The sequence below is a fragment of the Pectinophora gossypiella genome, chromosome 24 (assembly GCF_024362695.1).
Source record: "Pectinophora gossypiella chromosome 24, ilPecGoss1.1, whole genome shotgun sequence".
Classification (NCBI taxonomy): domain Eukaryota; kingdom Metazoa; phylum Arthropoda; class Insecta; order Lepidoptera; family Gelechiidae; genus Pectinophora; species Pectinophora gossypiella.
In genome coordinates, this window is record NC_065427.1 from 3,566,176 (window position 1) to 3,580,241 (window position 14,066).

The 14,066-nt window shown below is 37.1% G+C and overlaps 1 protein-coding gene across 1 annotated transcript in view; it reads right to left on the minus strand.

Moving 5' to 3' along the window:
* The window catches only part of LOC126377954 (uncharacterized), a 144,136-nt gene that overhangs the window by 6,495 nt on the left and 123,575 nt on the right, over positions 1-14,066 (minus strand). Inside the window, exons 3-11 of the mRNA XM_050025989.1 lie at positions 12,466-12,650; positions 5,438-11,474; positions 5,237-5,365; positions 4,884-5,146; positions 4,119-4,248; positions 3,837-3,983; positions 1,829-1,951; positions 1,090-1,229; positions 137-247 (exon numbers count right to left, since the gene is read on the minus strand). Coding sequence (XP_049881946.1) covers positions 137-247; positions 1,090-1,229; positions 1,829-1,951; positions 3,837-3,983; positions 4,119-4,248; positions 4,884-5,146; positions 5,237-5,365; positions 5,438-11,474; positions 12,466-12,650 — 7,265 coding nt within the window. The remainder of the gene's footprint in view (positions 1-136; positions 248-1,089; positions 1,230-1,828; positions 1,952-3,836; positions 3,984-4,118; positions 4,249-4,883; positions 5,147-5,236; positions 5,366-5,437; positions 11,475-12,465; positions 12,651-14,066) is intronic.

The window sequence follows — 14,066 nt, forward strand, 5'->3', positions numbered from 1 at the left end:
CAATCGATTTTATATATATTGTTTATGAGTAGATTTTCTTTCCATAAATGATGTTAAAATGGTGTTAAAAGCAAAAATATATTATGAAAATTGTTACTGACAAGAAATTCTTATACTTTTTCTTCTTAAAAGTTACCTTGGTCGGCATGTAGGGTAGAGAAGCATTCTGGACGCTTGAAGCGTCGCCAGAGTCTGTTCTGTCGCTGATTAGGGCTCGACGGTCAGTTCTTTGCTTGGGCATTGCTCCCTGGAATAATATAATAAAATCATATCGTCACTGGAAAAGCAAAATTAAGTAAGCCAACGCCATAAATGAATGGCTTGATCTCTAATAATTGGTGCTGGGTTAATCTTACTCGTTTATCGTGTGGGTCTCAGGTGGATGACCAACCTTATCAACCTTGGTATCAGGGTTATTTTCAGTGATCGGGAGAAGTAGCGCCATTAGTGAGAGTTTTCTTAACATGGATATGCCTCCCAAATCTTGACCTCGAAACACAATATTCGATTTTTTATTAAACATTTATTTTGTGAATTTCATAAAAAAATTCGTCAGAAGACTTCGTCAAAAATGTAATTCTAAACAAAAATTAATACTATTTTATTATTTTATATTTTTGTAATTTTTCCATTTTTTTGTGTGTGTGAATTATGTTTTGCTCTGCGGTGAATGAAAACATCGTGAGAATACCCACATTCCCAAGAAATGTATTTTCGCTGACCTAACCTGTATTGAGCTGGTTTTCCCTTCGCGGGTTGTAAGGTCAGACAGGCAGTCGCTTCTGTAAAAATCCGGACCTGGCAAATCTTCAGGTTAGGTAAGCGAACCCTGTGAATAACGGGATCATGATAGGGAGATGAGCACTGCACTTATGATATCTCAAACAATTTACTTCAGGGCACCAAACGGCACTACCTACCCCGATCACTGGTTATTTTTGAGCCGCCTAAGATTCCTGACATGGCTCAAGTTATTTTTTACGTAACATCAAAAGTGGCTGCAAGCTGTTTTCTGGTCACTTGTAACTCTGCAAACCCAATTAAAGAGTTAGGTGTGTTCTGCCTATGTCCTCAGTGAGGACACCTCACCTGATGTAAAGAGGGCATCCCCTGTATGCAAGTGACGATGGACCGCGGCGGAGGCCTAGGGCGCCGACAAGCCACGATCGCACACACTGTCAGCACTATCGTCAGTAGAGCACCCAGCACTACTAGAGATATCAGGACCACTGGAAATGCAAACGTTCAGTAAATAAGAAAAATTTCTTCTATCGTGTGGGTTGTGAGGTGGATGACCGACCTCATGAACCTTAGTGTCAGGATTGCTATTGAGCCGCCAAAGGCCCCTGACATGGCTCATGTAACGACTACGTTCTTACATCAGTAAGTAGTAACCGGGACGAACGGCTTAACGTGGCTTGCGAATCACGGATCATCTTACTTTTAAACAATCAGGTGATCAGCCTATAATGTCCTAATCAAACTAGAAATCACAAACCGGGATTCGAACCCGGGACACACCCCGGACACTTCATACAAACAACCTCGTTTTACACAGACACTACTCATTGACATTATTGTATACGCGCATCTGTATGCGTGACGTCTGACAGCATATGATTCAAGTCTAAAGTATGTTCGAGGGGGGTGAGGTAAAGCTAGCTCAGCCGCTGGTGGGGAGCGGACAGTTGCCGTTCTATACGTAGTATTATTTTTTATTCTATGCCCGGGACTTCCGGATCGTGAGTTCGACGCTCAACCACTGGACCACGGAGGCCGTTATTAAGGCCTGAAGTATATAGTTGGTTAATATTAATATGACACTGACCCTTCAGATTAATATGACAGGTGCTACCAGCGTACCACTGGAAGCACTCGCAAAGCACTCGACGGTCATCCCTGGAGTAGCACGCGCCGTGGTAGTTGCAACGCTCACAGCCCACCGGTTCCGCTGGAATTTAAAACGAATATTTTTTTTAAAACTTTGAGGGATGATTTTGTATGGAAAAGTATGGAACTAAAATTATTTTCATGAATTTTCCGACTGAAAATTCCACTTGATATTAACTCAGAATCATGGTCTGAATGATTGAATGATGATACTCAGGGGGATGCCCCTGAGTATTCGTTACGATTTCACTAACAAAAACTGCCTATATACGTCCCACTGCCGGGCACAGGCCTCCCCTCAATCAACCGGAGGGGGTATGGAGCATACTCCACCACGCTGCTCCACTGCGGGTTAGTGGAGGTATTTTTGGACGCTTAACGTGCCCTCCGAAGCACGGAATCTTTTTCGAACAATCAGGTGATTCAAGCCTGAAAAGTCCACTAACACCCTGTATAATGTTGCAGCGCTACGGGCACAAATCATCAAGCAAGCAACGTCGTTCCGTTAAGCATGCTTTTTTTGACGTGACTTATTGTAGATATGCTGCAGATCTATGGCATTTACTACTTGGACGGAACGTGAAGCATGCGAACGCCTCCGCTTCCGAGCTTCTGGAAAAACTACGCTGGCTAATAAGTATAGCCAAGAACCCCGTGGGGTTGGGGTTACATGGATGGTCCGTGGACCATCCATGTATCTAAATGCAGAAAATAGAGTTCACTACCTTTTATATAGGTTTTCCTTCCGCGTGGACTTTAATACTTAAATGCTTCGATATATCTTTTTTTTTAAGTTGTTTTTTTTTTCTAATCTTGTTATTAAGTTTTACACGTGTGGTGCGGTACACACACTAAACAACTGTATTATATAATTTTGTACCTAATAACTTAATAATAATATTTAATTAGATGTTATAATATTATTATAATAAGGTACCTAGTGTCGCCTCTTTTATATTGCCGTACCCTTGCAGGGCGTCACATGTTTCTTTTTACTATGTTCCACCTTAATTTATGTTTGTGACATGCAATAAATGAATATAAATAATTCCGCGCGATAAGTATTTTTTTTTTCACTTCTATTCCGGGAAAAAACACTATCAAATTATCTTCAAACCAAACTTCATATAAATCGATTTAGCTATTTATGTGTGAAAAGTAACAGATAGACACGGACTTACTTTCGGATTTGTATTATTAGTAGATCGCTATCAGTATAAATTGCATAAAATAATCCTTTATTGTTTTTATAATCAATCACTTTAGACCAACTAAGAAATCCGGCCAAAATCCTTTGGTCCCGCCAAAAACTCCCTCTACCCTACTTAAAAAAAAGTTTAGTCGTTTAACCGCCATCGCGCGTGTGCTTGCAAGAACTTTAAAAACGTGATAAAAGTCTGCAAAACCTGATAATCCCGTCTAAAATACATCGAAAAGTGTATCAGCAGATTTTATAGTAATTCCGAGTCAGAAGACTTCAAATCCTGTAAGTATTTTTTCCTTTAGTTGGTCTTTTATTTGGGAGAATAATGGAGCTTTAAAAAATAACTACACGCGAAGCACTCGAAACAGATTCAGCTGGGGTCTTGGCACATTCAAATTAAGAATAATAATTGAATATAAGTAGCTAAGTTATCTAAATATTACTGGTATAATAATAGTAATCTAAATAATCAAAGATAAATTATGAAATTCTGATTACTAATTGAAGAAAAATATTTTCTTTTTTCTATTTAGATAACTTATTTATGAATTTTAATAAAGAAAAACAATAATAATACGTCCGCCATTTTATCACGTTTTTCTATGACGTCACAGTGTGCCTTTTCATGCAAATTCCATAGTTATTTCGTGTTTTGACGTTTATTAAAAAGTAACTGATTTGACTACCTATTAATTAGATACTAGCCTTTTCGCCCTAAAGATGTTTTTGGACGAAAACTCACCAGAACAAATCCTGCCAGGGTACAAAGGGTTGACGCTAAGGTCAGCAAAGCCTTCAAGACAACTGCAAGTGTAGGTACCACGCAAGTTGAAACATTGAGCATGTTCTGAGCAGTCGTGGAATTGGCCGCTAGTGCATTCGTCAAAATCTGGAAAATATTTACAACAGTCATGGTTATTATATTTTTTTTAGTTAAGTACTTAGTTGTAAGAACTGGATTAGTCGTTCCACAAGTTGGACGAAATGATATTTAATGTTGATAATACGTATTAAGATTCCTTACCGCTAACATCAAGCCTGTCTACCAGTTCACCAGCAGCATGAACGTCGGTGCCTCCAAGACTATAGTTATTGTTCCTCAAATACTTCTCGATGACTTCCTTCAATCGACTCTCATGTGCGTTGTCTGAGAGCTGTGAAAATCATTTGTGATTATCAAAAACAAATTCCTGCGTATCTTTTCTTTTTTTAACCCCCGACGCAAAAACGACGGAGTCTTATAAGTTTGACGTATCTGTGTAAATGTGTATGTGTCTGTCTGTGGCATCGTAGCTCCCAAACGGAAGATCCGATTTTATTGCGGTTTGTTTTTGTTTGAAAGGTATATCAGTCGAGAGTGTTCTTGGCTATGTTTAGTAGAAATCGGTTCAGGTCTTCAAGGTCATCAGGTCGTTTGTTAAGTGTGATAGGAATGTTACAAGCTCAGTTTGCGTGCAAGAATATGTGGGATTTTTGCTTTTTATAGGGTTTAGCATTTTAACCTTTTGCCATAATAATTGAGTAAGTACTTTCTTTTGGTAGGGGGTTTTTTTAAATTTTTAATTTTTCTTCCTGATACGAAACGACACAGCTTATTAATTTGGCTTTAACGTAATTTTTATTTGGCTTTACAAGTTTAAAGCGTCGGTTGCTATCCCCTAATATATGGTTACGGTATACATTGATCGATTGATTGAAAACACCTTTGATAACATAAACAATTACCATAGATAGTTAACGTATGAATATTATAATTTATGTCATTTGTTTTTTCTATCTTCTCTCTTACCTGAACGTAGAAGTCATTCATAACACCTTGATAATCTTCACCAGCATCTGATTTCATATCCACAGGTTGGAATCCAGTTATATGTACACCGTGATATACATCTCTTAGATCGGATTGCATCACCATTCTGTTGATACCTTCATGAGTGGCTACAGCCAAAGCGTGATATTCCTTGCTGGTGTTGTCATAAAGTCTCTCATTGAATTGAAGACGTTCATTTCCTTGGGATCCTAGCGCTAATTTCACGGAATAGGTGTACGTAGCTGTAAGAAAAATGTTATAAATTATATTAACATGTTTTGAAGAAAAAGATTTTATAAGCTCAGCTGAGATTGACTTGAAACTTCACTTACGTTTACAAGGTCTATCAGGGAACATTCTAGCGAAACCAGGTCTACAGACACACTTCATCATTCCATCTATTCTCTGGCATCGCTCATTTCTTGACGCCTTACAGTCTGGTTGACATTCCTTCATGTATGCTATACCTGTAAAATTATATTCCAATAAAAAATCTGATGACTTATTCAGGTATTCTAAAGTATTAAACTTACCAGGACCAACAACATTTGTAGTTTCCAAATATGGCGTACCAGCTAACAGAATTTCACCAAACAGTACCTGTGAGACACCGTTACTATTAACTTGTTCATTTCTAGTAATATCATAGTCGCCAGTTTCAATATCTGTTGCAATAGGGGGCACTTTACCACCGTTCTGCGATTTATTCATTACTACGAAGAATGTGTCATTATCACCTTCGTTTTCAGTTTCGATCTTTTGAATATTTTCAGTTGTTTCATCTTCTTTGTTTTTGATGATTAGGTTATCATTCTCCTCAGAAGACATAGTAACGTCATCAAGTGGAGCCTTAGTTTTTGAAACTACTTCTTCGACAGGTGTTGGCTCAACATTTGGTACTGGAATATGCTTGGTAACTGTCTCCATTATCGTCGTTGGTTGTATTTGAGTATGTACTTCGGTTACTACATCAACGATTGTTGATGTACGAGTATTAGTCAAGATTAATGTTTGAGTGACAGCTCCTTCCGACTGACTAATAAGACTGGTCTTAGTATGAGTTACTGTCAAAGTGTGAGTCAGGTTTAGGTAACCAATACTTGATACTGTTCTTGGTGGCTCGGACAAAGTTTTTGTCAAAGTAATTACTGTAGTTCTAAATTCTGTCTTTGTTGGTACCACTTCGTCTGATATCTTGATCTCATTACCAGCGTGATGTGTTGGATGTACGCTTGTCTTGACGTCATCTAAGGTTGGAGTAAAGACACTTGATGAAGACTTCTCTGTTAAACTTGTACTTTCCGATTGTGCCACCGTGGACAAACTGTCCTTCAAAACTTCAGTTGGTTTGACGAATTCATCATCTATTGATGACTCAGAGCTCTCAATAATACTTGGTGTAACAGACGGTATTCTAGTCGGTAAAGGTCTTATGATTTTCCTTGTAGAAGTCTGTCTAGTTGGGAAGAGAATATCTGGCTTTGTTATTGTCCTTGTGGGTTTAATGATTGACGTTGGTTTAGAAGGCAGTCTGTATTTACTAGTATTAGATTTCTTATCATCGTGTCTAATCGGATATGGTTTACGGGTCCTATTCTTATGTCCAATGGGTATAACTTTCATTTTATCAGTAGTAGTATCTTCATTGCTAGTTTCACTAGCGATAGCATCACTTACGTTTTGTTCTTCATTGGATGTAGGTCTCTGCGCAGTTGACTCAGTACTCGATCCTTTCGAAATTGATACCCTATCTTCTGTTGCAGGTTTTTCTGAACTGGTTTCTTCAAACCGTTCTGAAGATGACGCAACTTCATAGGAATATGAGTTTTCAGTTGAACTTTGATCTTTATGTTCGGGAAGTTTGGAAGGTTCTGATATTTCTGGGAACTGCACAGCAGTAGGAGCAAATTCAAAACTAGATGAAAATTCTATACCAGATGATGTCAACCAACCCGATGAAATTGGTGTTGGGAATACAACATTTGGAATTGCGGGTATGTTTATTGTTGGCGACGGTAGTTCGTTTATAGGAGTAATTCTTGAAGGAATATCTCTAGGAGGCGGCAGTAATTGCGATGATGGTTGGTCCCTATTGTAAATAGGCCGTTTTATGTTATTCAAAACATCATAAGGTGGTTTATATGTAGATACTTCATCTCTGTTAATAGGCCTTCTTACAGGTCTCTGTGTAGTCGGTTGTCTTGGAGGTAACGTTCTGGGTGGTGTTCTATAACTAGGTGGAGTTCTATTGGGGAACGGTTTCGGCGTAGGGTGAGTCCTTTGTGGCATCCTCGGAGGAAGCGTGACTGGCGGAGGAGGACTCATACCCATGATCATCTCGTCATTGGGTGAAGGATTGAAATTATATTCCAAAGTAGGTGGTGATGGTGACAGATCCAATATTTCACTTGAAGATTTGTTGATTTCTACAGTAGTCAGAGGTACTGGGGATAAGGTTGATTTCTCAGGAACCTTTTCTACAATTAATGGTTTCTTGTCTTTAATATTAATTGTCGATGTAATAATATTTGAAGCATTGTCTTGAGCGTAATACACAGGTCTTGGCGGTCTTCTATATTTATTTTCAGTATTTCTTTGAGGAATGTGAGTAGTTGGTTTAGGACTAGTGGGGCTACTCATTTCTTCTCCAATATTTAAATCTAAACCGTCTTCATAAGACATATTATTTGTAGAGTTGACCATTAGCTGATTAATTTGCCAATGAGGTTGCTGTAACTGATGGTCTAAGGTAGTCACAGTACTAACTGTAAACGGTCTCGGTTGCAATTGATTATAAATTGGCTTCATAGCGTTGGACTGGAATGTTGTCCTGTTATAGGAAGTAAATGGCTTCTCTGTTTGAGTTCCTGGGTTGAACTCAACCAAATGGACGTTTTTATCTTTTTGTGTGTTTTTAGAAACTTGCAGCGCCTCTTCTTGTAGAAGTGTAACTTGAGTTGTAGGTTTTGTCACATTGGGAGTAGTATGTACCTCACTAGATGTAGTTATAACTGGTACTTTCATCGATTCTTGACTGACTTCACCATCGTTTTCAGCATTATTATCAATTTCTTCCTCGCCATCATAAATTTCTTCTGAGTTTTCATATACTGGTTTTACTTTTTCTGTGGCTGGTTTGGGTCTAGCTGTAGTAGTTTCATCGCTGTTGTCTCTAATTGGTATATCATACGCTGGTTGTTTCATTCCACCAAAGTAAGATGGTATATAGTCAGGGTTGTAAGGTTTGGAATTGAACAAAGGAGCGTTAGATGTAGGTTTTTCTGTAACTTGCGGTCTAGTAAAAGGCCTGCCGACCTTGAACTTATTTTGATCAGATTGCGTACTCTGCTTTTGAGACCAAAATTCTGAAGGCGGTTTGCCAACACTTGTTATTTTTTGTCCAAAATCAGGAACACTGTTCTTATTGTAATCATGCAAAAGTGGAATTATCTTTCTAGTTGTCGGTTGTTCCACTACAATCTTGTTTATGTTATTCAACGCATTTTCATTCATCAATACACTCGAGTACCATCCATGCGAATTTGTAGGAATGTTAGGAATCAGTTTAGCCGGTCTTTTTTGATCTGTATTCTTTTCTTCAACATATTCTGTAACGGGTTTAACATTTTCGTAAGGACTAGGTGTTGTGTTTTTGTTCATCATTGGGAAATTAGCGTGGCTGTTTATAGACGGTGCGATAGATGGACTTACAGTATTCTGATATTCGTGCTTGTTATAATTTTGTTTATAATAATCATGTCCAATAATTGTAGTTTCTGATTGAGATGCTTGATTTTCAGAAACACTTTGATTCCATCTGTTATCTCCAATAGCTACATTAGGTACTCGACCTTGCTGATCGTAAGTAACTGGAGGGTTTCTATTACTTTGAATGTTGTAATTTTCTATTGATGAACCATCTTCCACTCTTATAGCAAAATTAGTTCCAATAGGAATGTCTGTATTAAGTTGACCAACATTTGAAGATGTATCTACTGCCACAGGTACACTAGAACCAATGACTTGTCCAGTTTCTCCAACGTTACTGGCTACGTTTGTAGCTGTATTTAAGGTCACAGTGTATGTATTGTCCTTATCATTGACATCGTTTGAATATATAGATTTATTAGCAAAGTTTGGCGATGACACTACAGTAAATGAATTACTTTGTCCTATTTCAGGACTTTGTATATTATGTGATGGATTATTAGGGACATTGTTATAATTATTGCTGTACGTAGGAGGCGAAGGAGACATGTGAATCGTATAAGTCGGAGTAGGTTTACTGTTAGGTGCTTGAGACGCGAAATAAATTTCAGAAGTTACTTTTGGTGGCATTTGTTCTGGATTGGGATTTGGCACCGGATGCTGAATATTTAAGAATACTTTCATATCTTGAATAGGCTTAGTATGAACGATAGGTCTTTGATTGTACGGCTTGTTCTTGTCATAGTGACTTTCATGATTAAAGTGCATCTTTGGAGGAGGTGGCGGTGGAACAGCTAAGTAATTCTCATACTCCTTGTCGATCACTTCTTTACCGTCTTTGTACTTATTGCCTCGGTTGTTATACTTTTCAAAATCACCATTATTAGGTTTATAAATTTCTGGATTATACACAGTTATTTGAGGACCAACTTGAACATGAGTTTCTTGATTGCTTGTAGGCGGTGGAAGTTTATTATAATCTACTGGACGTTTGGTTTCTTTCCATTTTGTCTTTAAATCATTTCTAAATGGTTGTTCTTTATACTGTGGTGGTACATTATGCTTGTAGTTTGCAATCGATGGTTGATTATTTTGTTTATTTGAAAATGGCTTGTGACTTGGAGCGACATTGTGCACGTTTGTCATTTGAGGCGCATCTATGCTGAAGCTTCCAAAATACCCAGGCTCAGGATAAGGCAAAGGATCATCTACGTAGTCACCAGTTTTATGAGGTTCCGAAGATCCAGCGAAAACTAAAGCAGTAGCACTGCCGTGTGGTATCAAAACATTTGCTACTCTTGAGGGCTGGATGTCCACTAAGAATGGTTTATTTACAACTTCTCCATCAGATGTTACTTTAGTGCTAACTATTTCTGAAGAACTTGGACTGTTATCTGGGATATCATCATCATTGTTTTCTACGACTGGTTTATAATCTGATTGCTGTTGTTTCACAGGTGGGGAAGTAGGCTTGCCTAATGATGGAATGTAATCTAAAAATGCCGGTCTGCCGTGATTTCCTAATATAGCACTTGTTTTTATATGCTCTGTTTTCATCATGTGATCGGAAGAATGTACTGGAGGTAAACGTGGATGCATTTTCGGTGGAGGGGGAGGATTTGGATGGCTATAGGAAGGTCGAGGTACTGGTCTAGTTGGCTTAGGCATTGGTTTAGGTGGCTCAGGCGGTCTCAGGTCATAAGAATCATCCGTGTTAGATCCCATTAACGTTTGTTCAGATACGGCAGGTTTCTCTTGAACTAAATATTGTTCGTTGGCCGCAACGAAACTATCTAGCGGCGGTGGATTGACAGGGTTATGCAACTTAATTCCACTGGCGGCCAAGGTCAATGGCCCGCCCACAGCTGGCTTGCCGACTATAACATCGGAATTCGCAGTGATTATTTCACCAGGGCTAATAGGTATGCCCCCATTTACAAGCGGACTCTCGTGAACTACTTTAGGTGGGACGATGTGAGCTTTCGGTTGCTTGTGTTCGGCTGCCCACGCTAAGTTCTGATGCAACGTCGCGTTTGTAAATACAATTTGCGATTCCGATGTCTCTAATTCGTCCACAGGTATGTAGATTGGGAAATTCGCTTTCTTGTGCTCCATCTCGCTGTCGACTCTTTTGTTGACCTGATAAGGTGTTAGTTTTTCGACTGGCTTTACTGTAGTAGTTGTCGTCGTTGTTCTATTCGGTTCTTGCCTTTTTATAAAACCGCCAGTCATTTTCTCAAAAACAGGAGCTAATTGTGATAATCCTTTAATACCTAAACTTCCTAGTTTCAAAAGATCAGCAACCAAAACCTTATTTTTGTTTGGTTTCTGCAGCTTTACCGGTTTTGGCTTTTCTTGATTTTTATTATTATTTTCCTTGTTTATTTTTGGAGGATTTGGAGCCTGCTCGTTAGTCAACAGTTCACTTTCTTCGACAGAATTTGAATCTTTTTCATCGGAATAGTCGTTGATAACTTCAGTATACTTTTCAACTATTCTGTCAGTAGGAGCTAACTGGGCTTCATACTCGTAAGGACCGTACTGAGTTTTTTTATCAAGAGATTCCACTTTAGTAGGCCGTAGATCAAACTTCGTGGCTCCAAATTTGGATGTTTTCATACCATACTTTGTAGCTGACATGGAGTGATCATGTAGATTTGTGTATTTTGTCTTCAAACCTTCTGTTTTCGTATGACTACAGGAGCAAGAGCTTGTACAAGGTACATGATTATGTTCAGAGGGTTGAATGACATCAAAACTGTCATCGGGATTATCAATTCTTTTATCTATTTTGGGGTAATTGCTTATGAACATATTGCTTGGGATAGAAGGCTGAATAGTTTTCATCTCCATGTACTTCGTCTGAAAATAGAAAAAAGTCATGTTAATACGTTTATCATTCTTTACATTTGATTCTTTATATACATTTTGAATACGGTTATTATTAAGGCAAAGGTTTATAAGGGTATTTAGTATGTTCTTATATATTGTAAACTGTACATAGTATGTGTTTTGGTATGAATAAAGATACGTAGGAGAGGAATTAATTTACAAAATCGAGTAAATATTTCATGTTATGTGATATTATGGTGTGGGTTTTCCATAAACGGGTATCATTTTTGAAGACTGGGTGGGTCGTTGTGAGGTGGACTTAAAAGTCAGTAAAGGACTACATTCTCAGGACTGGGTATCATGGAAACCACCAAGAGACTCCCATCAGGGTTCAACCTTACGTTTGTCGGCTTTATATCAGGCATCACGTCTGTAGGATACAGATTCGTCACAGATTCAGTGGTGACAACTGAAACTATGGTTTCGAATGTCGATATGGCGCTTCTTTTATTGTGGACCACTGTTGTGAGGTATGTGTATGTTGTCATACAAGTCTTGATGATGTAATTGTGGTGCATGAGTTGATGAAGTGGGAACATAGCGCTCATTTGCTGTTGGTTGACGAGAGTAGCGACGGCGGACGCTAGCAGAGACTGTTTAGGCGGTGGAGAAGTAATTTTGTGGTGCGGTCTCAATGATGTTACGTGCATGAATTTAAGTTTACGCTGAGAAAAAAGTGAAGATACGATGAAGTTTGAATTTAATTTGAATACTTAATATAAAATTTATAATTTTAACCAAACGTTCTCGACTTGTAAAAGAATTGAAATTAAATAATAAAGAAAGATATTGAAATATTATCGAAATAAATAATTAAAATTTAAAAAAATAACCAAAATAGTTCTAATTTAGAACAATATAACGGTTTAAGAAAAATTTAAATACCTTCGCAATTGAACATTTAAAATCTTCTGAAATTCTTTGAAATGACAAAAACACAGATAAATAAATATCAAATTACCTGATCCAGCTTTGAGTCTGCACTTTTGTCTTTGACTAATACTTCCACTCCGTTGGACATGATCCTTGTTGCTAAATTCTTTAGCTTCCTCTCATCTTCCTCTGTCATCGGTCGATCTACAAAGTCCATCTCTCGACCAGGTCTCCATGGTGTATTGTCATATACTATTCCATACGAATTGAATGCTGTAATGTTTACAAAAGCATGTTATTTCGTGAAGAAATCATTATAACTGTGACAATAATATAAGATGTTAAAGTAAATAATGATTAAAGATTTAATAGATATTGTAGATTAAAGGAGTCTTTTTAAATTCATTTTAGGTAAATGATATTCTAAATTAGAATTTAAGTATGTTAAATTACAAACTGTTGGTAGACAATATTTAAAATTTATCTCGTCACACTATAAATTCATTTATTTTAATCAATTTTTATTAAATTCAATCAAATTCAATTAAAATGTTAGTGAACAAAATAATTAAAGAAAATAGACAATCAATCTTTTCATATCAAATTTTTAATCGACATTGTAAAAAAGAAAAATAACAAAAGTAAATGTCTAGAAGAAAATAAAAAACGACAAAGAAGAAAATAGGAATTAATTCTACGATACTTACAACAAGCCTTTGTACAAACACCTGGATGCTTCTAGAACATTCTTAGATGCAAACAATAATACTGGTGCAGAAATTAGTAGTCATACTTATAATACACATAACTAACTTAGTCTACTTATTGTTAGTAATTGTAATTTCATCAACAACTGTATTTTTAAGAGTAACAGTTGTATACTTTGTCAATTTTGTTATGACATTGTCTTCATTAAATCCTCCTTCTTTCTTTACATCGTTAGTAGGTATTACTTATTCTTCAGCCACGTTTTTATCAAATTCAACGGTAATGTAGGTTAATACTTTTGAATTTTGTACAATGTAAGCTTATGTTAGACTAGGTCTAAGTAAACATCCATTGGACTCACCTCCGAGATTTGGAAGCGCAGGATGGGGTGGATTCCTCTACTGAGGACCCTCGGGTACTTCTGGGATCCAAGGTCCAAGTCAAGTGTCTATTCAGCTGTCAACTTTGTCAGATTACGTCATTCAAAGTCATTAGTCAAGGGATCGTGTTCAATTCGTTCTTCTAATGTTAGGTATTCGTCACATTTCTTTGGTATAAACTTTGTTTATATATTGATTGTTATGACCTTTTATTAAATTATTTAAGTTTTATTTAATTTCACAAAGCGTTTAAAATCAAAATAACTGCACTTGAAAGTTGAGAAATAAAATCCAATTATATTTTTACACAATATTTATTACTTCAACATTCATTAAGTCGTATTTGCCATTTACAGTCAAAGCAAGAGGAGTACGAGTATTACAAAAGGCAATTATGATTAAATTCATAATCTAAATAAGACTTATTCTTAGGCAGTGAGTAGACCGTTACCTATACAATATACACAAGAAATTACCGATTCATCACTTCAATTATGGTAACACAAAGAAGACATTTTTGGTGACCTTAAGAAATGTTAATATCTAGTCAAGTACAAAAGAGTATTCCATCCTTAAAACTACGAATTACAACTATAAGGCA